Source organism: Dromaius novaehollandiae, chromosome Z, assembly GCF_036370855.1.
Source record: "Dromaius novaehollandiae isolate bDroNov1 chromosome Z, bDroNov1.hap1, whole genome shotgun sequence".
Taxonomy (NCBI): domain Eukaryota; kingdom Metazoa; phylum Chordata; class Aves; order Casuariiformes; family Dromaiidae; genus Dromaius; species Dromaius novaehollandiae.
The window spans coordinates 65,184,221-65,202,451 of NC_088132.1; the positions used below are offsets into that span (position 1 = coordinate 65,184,221).

Sequence of the window (18,231 nt, forward strand, 5' to 3'; positions counted from 1 at the left end):
GACAGCGCCAGTGACAGATGGGGTTTCCCCCTTTGGTTGTGAGGTCAGGGGCATCTCATGGATCATTTTCCTGAACTTCCTGCGGAAGATCCCGCAAAATGCTGGTTTCTGTCTGACCTGTTTCTAGTCCTAGCAATAATCTTGGAGTGAAATGTTTAACTCACCTCCACCTAGTACTGATTAAAAGTACCATTTCAATGCAAGCAAGAAAAAACTCTACTAAAATATCTGAGCTCGTATGTTAGTTAAATGGCATGATCTTTGTTCTTCAAAGTAACTGTCCGCTTCCCCTCAGAGGGCTATGCAAAGATTTCTTAAAAAAAAAGAATTCTTCCAGCAGTGATATAATTCAATGTGATTTTCTTCCCTGCCGCAGGAGCTCTCTTTTACTAACAGAGCTGTTCTATCAGCAGTATGCCCAGTGTCAGAGCGAGCCCTGTCCTGAAGGAAGGTATGTAACCTACTGGGTTTTTTTTGGTTGTGTGTGGGTTTTTTTTTTTCTTTTGGCAGACGTCCTTGAGCATTTGAGACGGATGTGAGAGAGTTTTTAGTCCTCATGCAAAACAACCAACTAAACATAACAGATTACATCAGCGCAGGCTTTTCAATTCCTGGATGGCAGCAGAGTGCTAATCCAACCTTCATCCTGGATTTCATGAACTGAAACAAGGGAGGCTGGCAGGAGCTGCGCTGCCGGATTGAGGAAGCTGACGACGGTGCAGCATGTGGGCAACACACTGTATAAAGCTCATAAACTTGTAGGCTGATGTGCGCAGCTCCCACCTTGGATTCTGTACCGCTGCCTCCCGCAGCACCGGGCGCCACGCGGAGCACTAAAACCCGCTCTTGGGGACGGAGCACTTACCCCTGCAAGACATGAAGGGCTTCCTGTTGCTCACCCTCCTCCTGCTGCCCGTGCACGCTGGAACTGCTTGGAGTGCCAAATACGCGGTAGATTGTCCCGAGCCCTGTGACAGTAACGCGTGCAAAAGTACCTTGCGCTGTAAGCGAACGGTGCTGGATGACTGTGGCTGCTGCAGAGTGTGTGCGGCTGCTCTGGGGGAGACTTGCTATCGTACGGTCTCGGGTATGGATGGTGTCAAGTGTGGTCCTGGGCTGAAGTGCCAGTTTTACACTGAGGAGGATGACTTTGGTGATGAATTTGGTATCTGCAAAGGTAACAATATTCACTTTGCATGCACCCACTGTGGCAATTTGACAGCAACCTACATATAGAGCTTGCCTCCTGCTTGAAAGGGCTAAAATCGGATTTTTCTAGCTCAGCCCTTAGACAAGGAGAAAGTGAAAAATACCTGCTGGTATTGAAAGATGTTCCATGTAGATGGGACCAGGGGAATTAATGTGAGAATATTGTTTAGACTCGGGGACGTCTTTAAGGAAATATGAATGGGAGATAAGATTTTTGACTGAGACTTCGGAGACCTGGGCACTAGTCCTGATCCTTCCACTGCTTTGGTGGGTGGCTTTGTGTAAACTGCAAAGACCTTAATCCTGCAAGTCCAGCCTTGCTGCTGGGTCCCTGCCCCTGCCGGGCTGCCCTGGGGCTACGCGCAGGTGTGGAGGGTCCCTCGGGCACTGCCGTTCGCCTGCGTGCGGACCGGGAGCTGGCTCTGGGGTCTGTGAAACGGAGATAACGGTGCTGCGCGACCTCCTGGGGACATTGCTGTATTTAATCCGTTCCTGCCTTTGAGGTGCTCAGCTACTCTAGGGATGTGGTCAGGGGAGGCAAACGGAGCCTCTCCTGCCTGCAGGACAGTAGCGACAGCACAGGAGCTGAATCTGAGACGAGCAGAGAGCCACTGCTTTAGATCACACCAGGTACGCTGCATGCCCATTTCTTCAGTCATAGACCATAACGGCATGTTTCAGTTAAGAGCAATTCTCACCTTGTTATGAAGGCGATTTGTTTAAAGGAAAGACGGTATTAAATTACAGAGAGGTAGGAGGAAAGTTTTTGAAATAAATAATTAAAAAAGGCTCTGTAAAGCACGAATGCAGTGAGTTTTCCTGTGTTCAGGTACCACTTCAGTAAGCAGATACAGTTATGCCTCTGAATAACTTCCTTAAAAATGAAGAAGTCTCGACAGTTAAATATTAGAAGTATTAATAACTTCAGTTAAGGGAATGGTTTAGGGCTGGATGCTGCAGAAACCATTCAGGTTGACTCACATAGGAGACACATGTAGTTACACTGGCATATGAATCATACAAATTCATGTGCATGTTTGAGGGTGAAACCCAAAATACCCCCCTTTCTTTCTAAAGACTAGAATTTATGTCTAAAAATCATACCTTTTGTGCACCCATCAGCAAAAAGTATGTTACTGAGTAAGCTGAATGACCTTCAGTTTATTAAAAATATTGCAGTGCAAGGTATCAGCTATAATTCCTTTAATATTTCCTTAAACAAGTACATACTTTTCACTGTCCTCATAGGAATTTCTTTGCAACAGCACACTTAAAATTGGAAAAAGGAAACACTGAGGGACATGAGATCTGAATGTCTGTAGTTGAATCCTGGAAGCTCTGCAGAAAATATTAAGGAACTATAAAGTAAAATCTTTTTCCCAGTGAGTCAGTGGACAAACTCTCATTAATTGCAGTAAAGCCATATCTTGACTTTGAGTTCTGAATTGATATTTAGGGCTTGTATTCCCCACAGATTTATTTGCACTAATTTTATAGATCACTTTTCTATCTTTTTTTCTTTTTTATCTCAGCTCTGAGATAGTATAATCTCTTTCTGTACATATTTGATTTTTATCAGGCAAAGTATTGAGTCAATATTGTTATTTTATCTATCCATATATAGATATGATACTAGATCACTCATTTATTTTAATAAGTTTCAATTTTATACTGAATCATGGAGTGAGGATGGCTAGATTCTCTTCAGTTGTATGTGACTAACCTGCTTTGAAGTTGTGGACAAATGACTTGAACTCTTGTTATTCTATTTCTTAATTCTGAAATGGGTAAAATATGCACGGTATGTGTTTCAGAGCAGTTTGCTGAGCATTAATTAATTCATGTTCTTGAGAGTACTTATCTAAACAGTTTTAAAAGAGTGCATCATATTATAATCAACAGTAATGTTATTATTGTCCAAAACAGACTCAGGAAGACCGGTGCTCTGCACTTTTACTGGGAAATTCCCTCTTAACTTCAGACATTTCTGTCGCAGCGGGAATCTGCTCTTGATTCCTTTAAATCACAGGGAGTTATTTGCTAGTTTATGTAAGATCAGTCTCTTACTGAACATCACCTGCTAGCAGCAAAATTGACTCACATCTCTCAGTTTCATCTGTCCTGAAGAGCGCTGGCAAGTCCTGGATTGATCCCTTGTGGAACCAAGCGCCTTTGGACTTGGACTTGTTTTCCGCTGGGCTCTGCACAGCTCTGCGTCCCCCTCTCCGAGCCGAGCAGCTGAGCACCTGCAGCCACCCGACCAGGCGAAGTGGCAGTATCTGCCCCGTGCGGCGTGTGCTCCCTGCCCCGCTTGCCCCTGGCGGAGGACTGCGCACTCACAAACCGTTTTGTTTTGGCAGGATTTTGTTTCTGTTTTATGTGGACAAGCAGCAGATCAAAGAGCGCCCTTGCTTGGGATGGGGAGCGTGGTGAAGCTCAGGGAGGTGCCCAGGCTGCAGGGACTCACAGGGCTGTCCCTAGGAGAGACCGGCTGGTTTTCCAGAGCTTTTTGTGACCTCTTTAGAGCGTATTCGCTGTTTTGGCTGGGGCGGTAGGTGAGATCTTTGCTGTCTGCCGTAGGAAGACAATACTTTGCTGTAGGAGAAGCCTCCGCATGCCGGCAGGCTCTTCCCTGAGCACCAGCAGCCGTTTTCCGCCTTGCTTGGCCCTGGCTTTCCGAGGCCGGGGGAGGCAGTTTGCCACCCTGGATAGCTCCTCCGGGCAGGAATTGGCAGCCCCAATGGAGCCTATAGGAAGTGTCCGTTTCGGTAAAACAGCCTCAGCGTTGTCAACAAATTACAGCTCTAAATCACTGAAGTCGTGTAAGTCATACAACAGCATGCCTGAATAGTGAGTTCAGAAACATTCTTCAGTTGTCCTCTTTTCTAAATCCCATGCTAATCTGCTTAAGCTAAAAAACAAAACTTCACCAGACACTATCTGTAGTTTTAACTGCATCCTCTGTGATTATGTATTTAGATATTCACATTGCCTTTCATTTGCATTTTAACACCACAAGTGTTTCAGAGAAAGATTACCGATAGCACATTGTAAATAACATTGCATTGCAACATATGCTGTAGGAGAAGAAAGATGTATATAGTGTGTGGTAAGGAAAACTTATGCTTGTTAAAACTGGAAAATACTGGTAAAAAAGTCAGCATCATGAAATCCTTTAATTTCACTTAGAGGTTTTCCACTTTTAAGGATATACGCAGACCAACTATTGAGAGAGCTGGTAGTTGACTTGGCTCGCTGAGGATTGCTTTGCTATATTACTTCCCAATGTGTCCTCTTTCAGAGTGTCCCTACGGCACCTATGGAATGGAATGCAGGAAAACTTGCAACTGTCCGTCTGGCATCTGTGACAGAGTAACTGGGAAGTGTTTGAAGTTCCCATTTTTTCAACTCTCTGCTTCAAAGCCTCCGAATCGACGAAAAGTAATTTCACACACAGGTAAGACTTCGTGGGGCAGTTGATTTTAGCAGAAACCACCTTGTACGTGATCTACGAGCGTGCTGTAGATGCTGTGCATGAGTGATGTGTACTTTGGTGGAGCTCTGCAAATAGCTAACAGCACAAGGCACATTTATTTTTCTCGTTGGCAGCTCCCTTAACATAAGGCAAGGAATTAGGTGAGCTGTAACACATGGTAAATAACGTGTTGAAACCCTAATATAGGCAAAATGGTTTGTAGCTGTTGCACATGCTGGCAGTATGAGGTCACTCGTGCAACGGGAGGGTATGCTAAGATTTGTGTCAGCCAGTTTAAATGTATGCAGCTACTTTGTCTAGAATAGGATATCACTAGATGACACTAGTGTTACCGGTGGTAAAAATTACATCTCCTTGCTATGAAGTCAGGGCTTTATACATTTTCGGATGTCAGTGAGCTGTTTTATGAAATGATTTAGTTCAGTTATTTACCATAGTATGTATTCTGGAATATGTACTTATGTTTAAGATTACGTCTCAAGCTTGTAAAAGATCCTTCCAGAATTAAAAAAAAAAGGAAGGTATGTGAAAAAATGGAGTATTTGGAGAGAGAAGGGAAAGATTACTGAATTTTTTAAAGCTGAGGTTAAAATTTCTTCCCCTTTGATTCTCCAGCTGATAATACTGAATGGAGTAATGCTGACCCTAAACTTAAACACCAATTAAAATGAATACGAATGTAAACATTTTCAATAAATATCAGAGATTTAATCCTAGCACTACTGGGAACTTTTCTAGGATTTCACCCCAAAGTCCTTGAAGTTTACTTCTCCTCCAGCTGCAATTTGTTTGCCTTGTTCTGATTCTCTCCTGTTATATTAAGCTATCTAGATTTTTTTGCCTCAATATAGGGGTTATCTTGCTCCCATTCTCTATATAGAGAAGAACAGAAAGGAACAAACTGCTCATATCACATTAAAAATCGTCTTTGAAAAAAACTTTGCAAGTTGGATCGGTCTTGTTCCTTTCTGATTTTTCTCTGTGGTTATGTTCTTCTGCCTTTCTATGTTTGCTTAGTACCAAGGGTGCTGAAATAACTTGAAAAAATACTGTTGTCTTCCTTTTTTTCTTTTTTTCTGCATCTACTATGTATCCTCACATGTTCCCAGGTAGCCTGTTTTCCTCAGTTCCTCCTCCACTTTCTCACCCACACCTCCCACTTTTGAATCAAACCTTGTGCAGACTCAATATTCAGCTAATTGTCTGAACCCAACCAGGGGGAAATCTTCACCCCAGAGAAACAAGCAGAATTTTTGCTATTACCAATGCAAAGCTTACACACCAATTTCTACCCCTCAGAATTTCCTCGCTGGTAGTAGACCAGGAATATTGTGTATAGTACGTCATGGGAAAGTCACACATGACTGCATTTAATAGTGGTCTTTAGTGGTAGCTATATAATCCAGGATGGATTCTTGGCTAATTATAACCACTGTGAATGCTTCTATATTTTATTCAGGTGAGTTTCTGGCCCATATGTTTTAGAAAGACACTATGGCTACATCTACCCTAGTAAATTAAGCAGTGCCAGAGAGTGTTCCTGCGTATTGCAGTTCCATCACCTTTCCTGTCAGACCGCTGGGCAGTGCCTGGCATGCTGGCGTGGCTAGTCCCAGGCCAGCTGGCCTCTCTTCCCAGCAACCGCAGCCAGAGTTCGGGAATTAGCATGAGCCAGGGACCATTTCCAGTAGACAAACTGGATATCTTTTACCTTCTTCTGGAGGGTAAGAGAGTTTAATGGCATGCATCAGGCTATTCCATGCCAGCTGCCCTCCACGAGAGAACGGCTCCAGGCATATTGAATTGACTACTGAAGGATCCACTACTGTAGAGATCCTGGTGTGGATGTGCTGTGTGGTCCCATGTCACACTGGAGAGTCTGAGAGCTGGAAGCTGAATTCAAGTCACCTGCCTTATGCTTAAACTATTAGAAAACTCATCTGTTCTATGCCATAATTTGGCAGATATTTTGCAATTAGATAACCAGAGGCATTCAGGTAGATAGAAAATGGATTATCAACTAAGAGTTTACTGAAGTGTTCCCAAACCCAGAGCAGCAGCTGCAGGAAAACATTTTAGTTCTCTCATTTTCACAAAATCTACCTTCTCTTTTAAATTTTCAGAGAACGACATGGCGTCAGGGGATGGCAATTCTGTAAAAGAAGAATTTGTTAAGGAGAAAGCAATTCGCTCTCCGGTAATGAAATGGCTAAATCCTCGCTGATATTTACTTACACTAATAAGACTTTCAAGTGAATGCATTTCTCACAGATTATTGAATATGCAACAACACACTTTAAGAACTAAGTAGATCTATAGCATATGAAAATGTAACCTCTGAAGGCCAATTGTGATTCTGTTTTTCATGAGAAAAATGTTTACTTAAAAATAGACTGTACAGTGTATATGATTTTTGATATTTGTTTTGATAAGTATTTGAACACAGAAGTGTATTGTAGATTGCTGAATGTATAGTAATATTGAAACACACACATGCGCACACATACACACACACACAATTCAACCCTCTTCACTGCAGCCTCAGGCCAGGAAAGCTCTCACTGAATTCAGTGGACATTTTGGGTGAGGCCAAAACTATTGGTATGGAGCCAAGGTGAAAGAAATGTACGTCAACAAAGCCCAGGATAGAAAGCAATGCCCCTGAGTCACACTGACAAGCATAATAATAATGTAGGAACACAGTGGTGTGAATTAAATAAACCAACATTAGTCATTAGTCATTTTCTGGGTTTTAGAAGTTTGGTAACAGCTCCTAGGAGAAAAATATGCCTTTTTCAGGGAGAAAGCACCCACCATTTAAGTTTATATGTTGTGAATAACTCAGCTAAGACACTGTAAAAATATATTGTATTAGGCGGATATCTAATGTTAAATTCTGTATAGAGAAACAGATGCTTGGTAAATTATGCAGATTTGTAGAGGAGGACATGAAACTACAGAAGTTGCTTAGTATTATTTAAATGTCTCTATAAAGCAGATATCTTGGTGCCATTACAGTGATGTCTGCATTTCATGGGGAAGAGCAGGTCCAAGGCCAGAGGCCAGCGAATGGACCTGCGTACTTTCCATCTTCTCTGCTGGCTGCAGCCCTGCTCTGGCTCAGAGAATGGCGTTTATCTGACCAAAAGTAGACAAGATATGGCCTCACAGTTAGTTAGCTGATAGAGCAGCCAGACCTGACAGGACTTCCGTGCCCGTCCTTCATTTCTTAGTTGCAGGAGGAAGCAGTCCTGTTTCAGCCAGCAACATAACCTGCATGCACTAGAGAGTCGTAGGAATCAGCAGTCCCTCTTTCAGTCCAGACTGGGTTACATATTTGAAACATAAAAATCCATAGTGAGATGGGTTTAGTAATATGTTTGGAAACAATCGGATCCTCAGATATTGGAAATTAATGTAGTGGTATAGTGGTATACACTACCAGTGTAGTGGTATTGGAGTAAACCTGGACTGCACGCGTTTAGGAACTGCCTCATAGTGCAGAGCAGCCTCATTGGAATTGCAGCCCTATTTCCTTTGAAATCAATGTGAATTTGGACAGCGATGTCAGTGAAAGGAGCTCACTACAGCAGCAGCAGTTTGATGCAGGATCTGGAAACGTGCTTTAAAATTCCAACAAAAGAAACTCCAAAACCTTTAAAGAGTCCAAATCCTGATCCAAAGCCAATTTCAGTGAATGCAGGTTGTTTTCATCTATGAAGTAAGTACTGGATCATGCTGTATTAGAATAAAAAGAAGCGTCTACTGCAGCCACTTCAGTATGGCAGTGTGGGTTATCTGACTACAATAATCAGAGAAAAATGAGCATAAATCCCAAAGTAGCATGTACCACATTTTAACCTTAATTGAATGTTTAGGTCTGAGGGAGAGGGATATTATATTTGGATATTTACAGGCAAAGGTATTGATTCTCAACTATTGATATCAAAAGTAATTTCTTTCTTGATTTTAGTAAGAGCAGGATCAAACCCATGTTTCTTCAGCAGACTGAAGAGGATTATTTAAAGACTGTAATAAATATTTGCATATGTTATTGTTATTTTGCAACAGTGTCATAAATGACATTATGGGTTTTTGAATGTAAATCTAAGAAGCTGGTTGGTTTTAAAAAGTATATGATTATTATTGTTCAATAAAAAAACAACTGTCTATTGTGTCTATCCATTAATAACAGAATAAGATTCCTGATGATGGCATAGCCACGGTGCCTGCAGTCTAGGCAAAATTTTGCTCCCAAATCCACAGAAACGGATTCAAAATCGCTACAACTATTTGAGTAAGTGAATTTGCTGGGGCCCGCTCTTTGTCACTGCGGCTGAGTGGCAGAGAACGGCACACGTCCAGAACGGCCTGTTTCTATCCTAGCCAACTGTCTTCACCTCCAAAACGGGGAGGCTTGATCCAGACTACCTGCTGGGGTAGGGGATGGTCCTTGCTGGCGCCAGCCTCTGCCTGGAGCCTGGGAAGGCTCTGGGAGTGCTCTCGTGGCCAGGCCACCACCAGGCCAGGGACTGCTCCGCTGCCTACACAGGGCCCATGTATGCAGCTCCTTGGCACAGTTTGATTTACTAGAGTGGGGTAACTTGTGGATCTACATCTGGCAAGTAAACTGGTGAAAGTAAAGGGTGAAAGGAGAAGGAGGGGGAGATCTGCAAACATTTTGGGGACAATTTCTTCTATTTTCCATCAAACTTGCAGAATGCTTTTGCATGTCCTCAGCTGCCCTGGCGACAGATTGCTCCACACAAAATAGGTTCCAACATGAGATTAGAGTGGAAGCAAATTACATCCATTATCCTTTGAACATCTATCTGTTGCCATGCAATTACACTGGGAGAGGGAAGAACACGAATGATGAAATGATGTTCATGGAACCAAGGGTTGTTGAGCTGCCTCTTCTCTACTGTCCTTCCTTTCTTCTTTCTATCTACCCCTTTACATCTGTCCTGGGTTCCCCTGCACTCTCCAATTCATTTCCCTTGTTTTGTGCATGTAGACTCTCTTTTAAACTTTTTTCCTTTCTTCACTTAATTCTGTGTGTTTCAGGGGTCTTCTTTTCAGCAGACCCTTCCTCCTCCCAACAAGCCAGAAATCAGTCACAGATGCTCTTCTCTCATAGAGGAAAAGTCCTGAGTGAGATGGTTCAACACACAGAGTGCTCCTGACACTTTATTTATAGATATTTTAATATATTAATTCCAATATGAATGTGTTTGTAGTGGCAAAAGTGGTAAATAGGCCTCATTTCTAGTAGTCTTGATTTTCTCAATTAGTAAGCAGTAAGCTAGTAAGATATGCACACCTTATTACATATTTAATATGTAAAGATACTGATCAGTATATTGTAATACAATGTAATAGTTTCTATTATAGCCTGTATTATAGGATGTTGCAGATGCCATTACAGTACAAGCAATATATCATGTCTGAAATACACAGAGGAATAGAAAAGCCTGAAATATATTCAAATATATTCCATCCATGATTCAAATACTATACAACAGATATACTGTAGACCAACTTTTCATGACAAACAGCTTTATCAGCTTCAACAGCGCAAAACAGCTTTAATGTACTTTAACATACAATTTCCTTGTATTTACACATTCACACAAGTACTGTGAGACATATCACACCATAATCACCCTAATATGATTAACAGCATAAATTTGTCTCTGTGATCTGCTGAGACTTATGTATTAGTGCAAACACACCAAACTATATTTTAAATGAAAATATATTTATCACCTCTGTGCATGCTTGATATCTATTTAAATGGACTGTCAGGTCACAGCAGTGCTTTGAAAGTATTTCCTGACACCTGCAAAGTTGGTAAATATTTCCTGTTTTTGTTGTGTCTGCTGAAAATAGGAATTTTACAAGCTGGAACTGACAATTTGACAGGCACCATGATGATCTCCAGTTTGGCAGCTCGTAGCGTGGTTTCCACTGGTGTTCGTGACTGTCCAGGGGAACTTGGGCTGACCAGTGGGCGGGCACCTTGTGGCTTTCTTGCTCTCCCCAAACAGGCACCAGCACAACCCAAGCGTAGTCAGTTGTGTATCTATGCTCTGGGTGGCCACAGACCATGCACAACCTGCCTGCCTGGCTTAATTTTTGCACAGTGGGTGAGTATAGCAATTATACAGGTGTTAACAAAGCAAAACCTTGTCTCCGAGTGCTGAAGCGTTCCCTCCTACCTCCCTGTAAGTGTCGGGTGCCAGCGAGCTCTGCACTTGGAGGGTGTCTCGGTCATGGAGGGTGTCATGGCCCTGCCTGGGGTGTCCGGCTCCCTGGCATGTGCCAGCAGGGTCTCAGCCAGCCTCCAGCCCTGGCAGGGCTGTGCCGCAGCGTGGCCACCCCGCAGCACCTGCAGGGCAGGCAAAACGCTCTCTGCACACAAGCCAGCCTGTGTTTGGATGAAGAAAAAGACAGAGATTTCCTTAAACTTATCAGTCCACTGTGCTCCTGATCCTCCCTGGTCCCTCCCCATCCACTGCGCTTCCAAAGTAGCTGCAACTCAGATTTATGTGCTGGCTCCCTCCTTACTCTGGAAAGCTATTAAGTAAATATTAAACTGAAATTAAGGGCAACAGTTAATTATGCATGAGCAGATCTCCACCATTCAAGTGAGACTTAGTTTAATTTTTCTCGAAACAATTTAATTCATGTAGTCTTCCTGCTGTCTGCAAACACCAAACCCATGAGAGTGTTATTTCATAAACTAGGACAACGGAATCATATGAACATTACTTGAAAATGTCTTTCTTCCTCACAAGAGAAACATCTATTTTTGAAGAACAAATAATGGATTGGAATGCCATTGAAATCCAAACACAATATTAGTATGTTCCTGAAAAAAATAGGCACAATGCTGAGGGAGAATGCATAAGAGCCCTTGCAGCTGTGTCACACTTTCCTGTTTGTTATTTTTAGTTTTCTATTCCCGCTTTTTATTTTGGGCTTTGCTTTGCTTCCTATGCAGCTTCCCTTCAACTCCTGTATAGCTGTTTCTTACATATTTCAGCAGGCATTTGGCTTTTTTTTCTTTCTTTCTGAGTTTTTTTTTTTTTTTTTTCCAAAGGAAACCCAAGCAATGCTGGCCAGTTTCAGGAACTCATGTTTCTCTTGGCAGTGGTTGAGTTCTTGGTTTTCTAAAGGCATTTAGGAAATTCACATTGGTAGTCTTCAGCTTTGAACATGATAAGGCTTTATGAGCACAAGAAAATAGCAGCACACACAGAGAATGCAAGTCTGCTCTCCAGCATGTCCCGGTGCTCGTTGTGCCTGGGAAACCATTGGTATCCAGTTTATCATTAACGTCTCAGAATGCCATTAAAAAAAAAAGAAAAGAATAAAATGGTCAAACCAGGACATTTAAGATATGGGCTCTGGTGAAACACTGTATTATAAAGGGGGTAGAAAGTTTTCTTTTTTGTTATTTATATATTAAAGTACTTGTGATCTTGTACAGACTTATATAGCTTATTTATAGAATAGGAAATGTTATCACCTTTTTAAACTATATCACAAATCGCACATTGCTGAGTGTTTTCCTAGCAGTCTATGACCTATATTCACAGAATTAGCTAAGAACCTCAGCTGTTGTTTAAAAAAAGAGAAATTTTTGGAACTTTCTTGGGCAGAAAGACTTGCAAGTGTGGACCCAGGGATTCAGAAATCAGAAGCCACAGGTACAATCCAAAAGGTGTTGTTAAGAAAAAAAAAAAAACCTTGAAGATTTTGGAACTAGCACCATGAGTTTTGCGATGTGACTCCCAACCGAAACTGAAAGCTTGGGACGAGCGATAATGATGCTGTCCAATAGTAAGTATAAAACCAGAGTACACAGCAAAACGGGTGAACAGTGAAAGCATCTGTTTCCCTCCGTAATCTTTCATCTCCCTGCTCTAAAAAGCCTCCTGGAGCTGCTGCAATTTGGCTGCTACTGCCCAGAACGACAGGCGACAGAGGCTGGCTGCCGCGGGCTGCTGTGAGCTCATTCGTACCGAACACTGCCAACCGCAGCACCTTAACACCGCCGCTCGGGCTTGACATCCCTGAAACCGTGCTTAATGGAAACTCTGCACAAATGCCCTAGGCACAAAATTGAATTATTGCCAAGACAACATAGGCTATACCTGGGTCCAGACCTTTCCTGAGTCTTGAGGGTATTCAAGTCTCCAACCAGCCTGGCTTGTGCTATCTCAGCTAGTGAGGTAAGGTGATGGTGGTGTGGGGGCTGTTTTCTTTAGATGGTTGGGGTGGAAACAGAAAGAATGGAAGGTGAGATCTGTCTTGGCTGATTCACAGAGGCAAATACCGGGACACCAGCAATCTGATGACTACATAGGAAGCACATGGTAGCTGGTCTCAGCTCTGACATGATGTCAGGTAAGGTAGGGCCATCTTTCTGTGCTGCTGCTCACCTCAGGGAATGGCATAACATAAGGAGAAAGTGAGAATAGTCATATTAGGTCAGACCGAAGATCTTTCTAGCCCAGCATCCTCTTTGTAATGACCTGTAGCACGCTAACATCCATCTGATCTACCAGCCATTCTCCAGAACCTCCCCAGGATCTGGCACCTTTTCCCGTGACCAGAGAGTAGAGCCTCCCTACTGCTGGGACTGCGTGGTGTGGCAGAGGCTGGAGTTAACGGGTGGGAGAGGTGAAGCACTTAAGTCTGAGTCTATAATCACTTCCCTGGCCACATGCTGGCCTCTCTCATGATATGCTGGATCAAATCATTTTCTCAGGACATTTAACTTCTAAGGATCAAAATAATATGTCAAAAATAGCTCTCTTGGCTGATAATGTGAACTATGTGGTTCAACTTGTAAAGTTTCTGTCATTTCCATGTATTACTTTCTTGCAAACTACTGTAAAGTACCAAAATGTCTCATTTTCTTCATTTATGTTTTTAAATGTAGATATGGAGGGAACAGTTCTTGTCTTGGTGACATTTTCCTCATATTATATTAATGTGAGCAGATGCTGAAGAACTAAAAAATAGTGCAGAAAAGAGAAAACCATATCATGTCATATTCAGAGGACTCTTGTTCCACCTGGAGATGAAGTACTTCTATAATACATGAGGAATTCAGTGGAAGAAAAAAATTAGTAAAAAATTAGAAATAGTAAAAAAAAGTGATAGTAAATAACATACCCATAGAAACTGACATTTTACTTTATACAATATCCACCATTTTCCTTTTCTATTTGGGTTTATACGTCTCCAAGACTTTTGACCCAATCCTGATTCTAACAAAGGAAATAGGAAAATTCCTGTAACTGAAAAAAGCAATAATGGCAACAATAGCACTGCCCAAGGAATATGAAATTGTGCAAGATTTCATGTGATGTTTAGTAGCAGAGCAGGAGTTCAAATATAAACCTGAGTTAAGCATTCAGTTGAGATAAATACCCTTTGTTTGCATTTATCTGTATTTATTGTGTGGATGTTCTTTACTTCCTTGCATACATTTGGATATCCTTACTATAGTTCCCCAGTTTTTCAGCCATCTCCTTTCTCTGGAATTCCTTGGAATTCCAGCCAGGTCTTTGTCGTGAGTGAGGAACAAGAGCTGTCCATTATGTTGTGCAGGGAAAATAATTTTTTTTATGAATCAAAAAATGTGTTCTTTATTTAGAAAAAAAGCACAGTATATCCTCACTCCGTGTAAACAATCTGACCTTCAGGTGGAATGCAGCCAAGGGGTCTATAAATAGTATCCTTAATAAGGAAGGAGACAGAAGCATTTAGAGTTCAATTGGCAACACTCGCACATGGAGAAACAGAAGATGAGTTACCTGTAACTCTTGTTCTCTAAAAAATACAGATGTAATTTTTACAGAAACTCAGCTGAGTCTGTGCTGATCAGATACAAGCATTTTTCCTCTGAAAACAACAGCAGGGAGCCCTATATATTATAAAAGCCTTCCACCATCGTATGGTGCTTCCTTTGCCATTTCACGAGCATCTCACAGTCTTTAATGTGTTTATCATTGCTGCACCCACAGACAGAGTAGATGACTGACGGCAAACTGAGGGAAGAGGAGCCCAAGTGTCTCACCCCGACTACACCGGCACTCCGTGATGAAGCATGGATTCGAACCAGCTGGTGCAGATAGCAGGCTAGTGACCTACATGTTCGTGGTCATCCTTTCTTCCACAAAGTGCTTCAAACGGTTTGCAAGGCCCCATTCCTACCTCCAGGCATCCAGTGGTTTAACAAGAAGAAAGGTGCCCACTACTTTAACTCTGGTTGCTATGGTTTGGTATTAATACAGGGGGACTTGATTACAGTGCAGGATGCGCATTCGCCCTGTATCTTACAGCCTCATAATGTTACAAGGAGCTCAGAGCAAGCGATGGCTGCTGCTGCAGTGTGTTTTATCACAGCTCCACAGCAGTTTGCCCAGCAGTCGTGAACGTTTCCTCCAGCTCTGGACAGATGTTTGCTTCCAGTACATTTGTGCATCTTCACGACTGTTTCTCCAGGAAGATTTATGTGAAAATATTTTTGTTCACACAGATATTTTGGGAACAGCATTTCTTCACACAAGCATGTTTGCATGTAAGACAGAGAGTGCATGTAAGTTTTGCTGGCTGATTGTCAGCTGCAATTAAATTTTAGTGATTTCTCAGGGAATATAAACTAACCCACAGGAGGATCCTCTCCACAGTCCCAGCCTATGTACATCTCTGAACCCTTTGGGATTTTAGAAGTGAAAAAGTCCAGAAAGTCAGGTAATAACACCAATATCAGTTCCTGTTGTCTTCCTTAGACATGTTTTAAAAAAGTTGTACTTCCTAGGCTTTATATTATTTCCCAAACTCATTGCATGGCATGGAAAGCTGGAAGTCCTGCTTCCCTCCTCAAAACCAGGCCTGCTTCTCCTCACAATGCAAACAACATCCTCCACATCAAAACAAGAACTGAATAGACTGATCATTAAAGCTGTGGAAAAGCACCAGCTGTCCGGACACATAGCAGGACAGCAAGTGCTATTTACCCAAGGAGCCTTTCAGATGATTCAGGCCCATTTCATTGTCCATGGAACTAACTCACGTAACCGCGAGACCTCATTGTCCCCTTCCCTCTCTGCTTCCCTCCTTTTGTTTCATGCCATTGTTTCTGCACAGACACTAAAATGCTTTGGGACAGGACCATGTCTTCCTGTGAGCTTACAGAGACTGAAGTACAGAGAGGTCCCAGTGCTGCGTGGGGCTGTTCAAACCCGCGCTACGCTGAGTAAAGCACACACATATAAATCTCAGTAGCTAAGCATGCAAACATATGCAGATAGGTATACTTGAAAGGTTGGCTATAATTTGCATGTATAGTGACATACCACACCTGTAACTCATAATTATTAGTCAATATTCCTGATATTCTCTGTAGGACTCAATAGCACAAGTTACACTCAAGGAGAATCAGGCTAATCTTCAGTATATCCTCAAACAGACAGCATAGTCTATATCACAATTGTCTGCATTACAGTAGCTCTTCAGGGTCCTATTTAGTGGTCTCTCCTTGCCTCTTGCTGTTTTAAAGTAAAATCAGTCTCTCTACTATGCTAATTTGTTTCTTCCTGCCTGCATTTTTCCTAATTCTTGTTATAAAAAGATCATTTTTTTCTCTCGCCAGAGATGTTTTTCCAAGGTGCAGTTAAAGTTATTTCAGCAGACAAACCCTGTCTCAGTCACCTCAAACTCTGTAAGACAGAATGACATCTCATTTTAAAACTCATATCATTATCTATTCCTTCTACCACACCACAGAAGTTTAAATTATTTTCTTTAATTAAATTAAAGATGTTTACTTCTTTATACTATTTCTGTCCAATTCTTCCTCGTAAGAGCAAATTTCCTTCCATGTTCTGGAACATGCAATAAAGAAAGCAGAAAAAATTTGAAGCACAGTTTGAAACTGAGATGCTTTTAACATTACAGTAAAATGACTGTACCTCCTACACTTGTAATAAAAAATAGTATCAATATTTACCTCTTGTTTAATGATTGCATCTTTATCTCTAAAGCACATTTCCCTTTCCTGTTTAAAAAGGAAGAAAGTGCGACCTGAAGTACTGGTATAATATAGTCAGGTTTACCCATCAGATGGGGGAAAGCTGGAAATAGACTCAGGTCTCTTGCTAATAAAACCTTGAGATATTGAAAATCATTTTTTCTTTTAAATTTAAGCCTCTGTGTTACAATTTTTTTCCTCAAGGACAAACTGGTGTGTTTCTGCGGTCCTTACCAGTAAGTGCTTATAGGAGGCAAGCGGAGTTTTGTATGAGAGCAGTAAAGATTGCAAGAAGGAGTCCCTTGGCCATGGTGCCAAGTTTCCAAGGCGCAGCTGAAAAGGTCTCCAGGATCTTTACTCTGCCACCATGCCTTCACGAAAGGCAAATATTTTTCTTTCTGATTTGTACACTTAGCACTTCCAAGTGTTTTCATCAGCCATATGAGGCTGTTCTCTTGTTTGAAATAAAGGATTCAGTCAAAAGTTGTATTTGAGAAATAGTCTATTACTAACAAAGTACATTTTAAAAAAAGCCAGCAACCTTGTTTAAACTCAGACACCCATTAACCACCTGAACAGCAAATCTCCTTATGCTCGAGATTTTTATTTACTACATGGTTTATTAAAATGAGGCATCATCTTATGAAAAGAACTTTCTCCGGGTCTTGCAAGTTGGAAGTGTAAATTCTGAATCTAGTAGCCTATTTCCAAGTACCTGTGAGCGGTGTGGATGCAGCCGGTAATGCTCTCCGTGCTGGCGAAGAACCGCCTGTGTGTGCTAAGGCATCCAGGGCCGGTCAAAGCAGCCTGGCAGGGAGCTTCCGAAGTGTGCTGTGGTCTGAGACCGTCCCCTAAGGCAAAGCAGATCAACCAAACCAAATACAGACTCCGCTGTCAGCCCGTGGCCAAGGTGGGGCCAGGCCAGGCCCTGGTTTCTGCAACCTGCTTCACGCTGCCTGCAGGCAGGGCTGCCGGGGCAGCTGCGCGCCCGCCCTGGCACAGCCCTGCCGCGTGCTGCACCCACGCTGCTAGCTCGTCTACGCGTCAGAGGTTTTCTGTTTTAGCAGTACGGGCAACTTCCCTTTACCTGAGCAAGAGAGTACTTTTGTTGGCATGGCTCAGATCAGTTCACGGAGCGGAATAAGCTCTGTTGACAGGAATAATTTTTTTTGGAATAATGGCAGATCCATGAAGGCTTTTTGGGGCAATTTTCTTCTGGCTCCTAGGCAACGTTACCGTGACGCACTAGCCCACTGCGTCGTGGCAATTCATTCAAATCAAAACGCCAAAGAACCCCTTTTTGCAAGGCAAAGAGACAAGTGCCCTGCTCCCTTCTCGTCATTAAAAATGAAATCATTTCTCTACTGGTGTAAACTCCTCTGGGACTGTACAGCGTTCCACTGCCTTGGCTGAAAACGTATTATCTAGCTCATGATTTAAAATTCCTACCTAGGAGATTACATTCAAATAGCGC

The 18,231-nt window shown here is 42.2% G+C and overlaps 1 protein-coding gene across 1 annotated transcript; it reads left to right on the top strand.

The window, feature by feature from the left end:
• The first annotated feature begins 526 nt into the window (after window positions 1-526).
• Window positions 527-8,875, top strand: LOC135324753 (endothelial cell-specific molecule 1-like). Its single transcript, XM_064501628.1, has 3 exons — window positions 527-1,177; window positions 4,511-4,666; window positions 6,829-8,875. Exons 1-3 carry the CDS (start codon window positions 877-879, stop codon window positions 6,927-6,929), a joined length of 558 nt encoding a protein of 185 aa, XP_064357698.1. The 5' UTR covers window positions 527-876; the 3' UTR covers window positions 6,930-8,875.
• The last annotated feature ends 9,356 nt before the right edge of the window (window positions 8,876-18,231 follow it).

Coding starts and splice junctions, on each gene's coding strand:
- LOC135324753 (XM_064501628.1), top strand. CDS start 877: ATGAAGGGCTTCCTGTTGCTCACCCTCCTCCTGCTGCCCGTGCACGCT. Junction 1,178..4,510: donor TGAATTTGGTATCTGCAAAG/GTAACAATATTC, acceptor GTCCTCTTTCAG/AGTGTCCCTACGGCACCTAT. Junction 4,667..6,828: donor AAAAGTAATTTCACACACAG/GTAAGACTTCGT, acceptor TTAAATTTTCAG/AGAACGACATGGCGTCAGGG.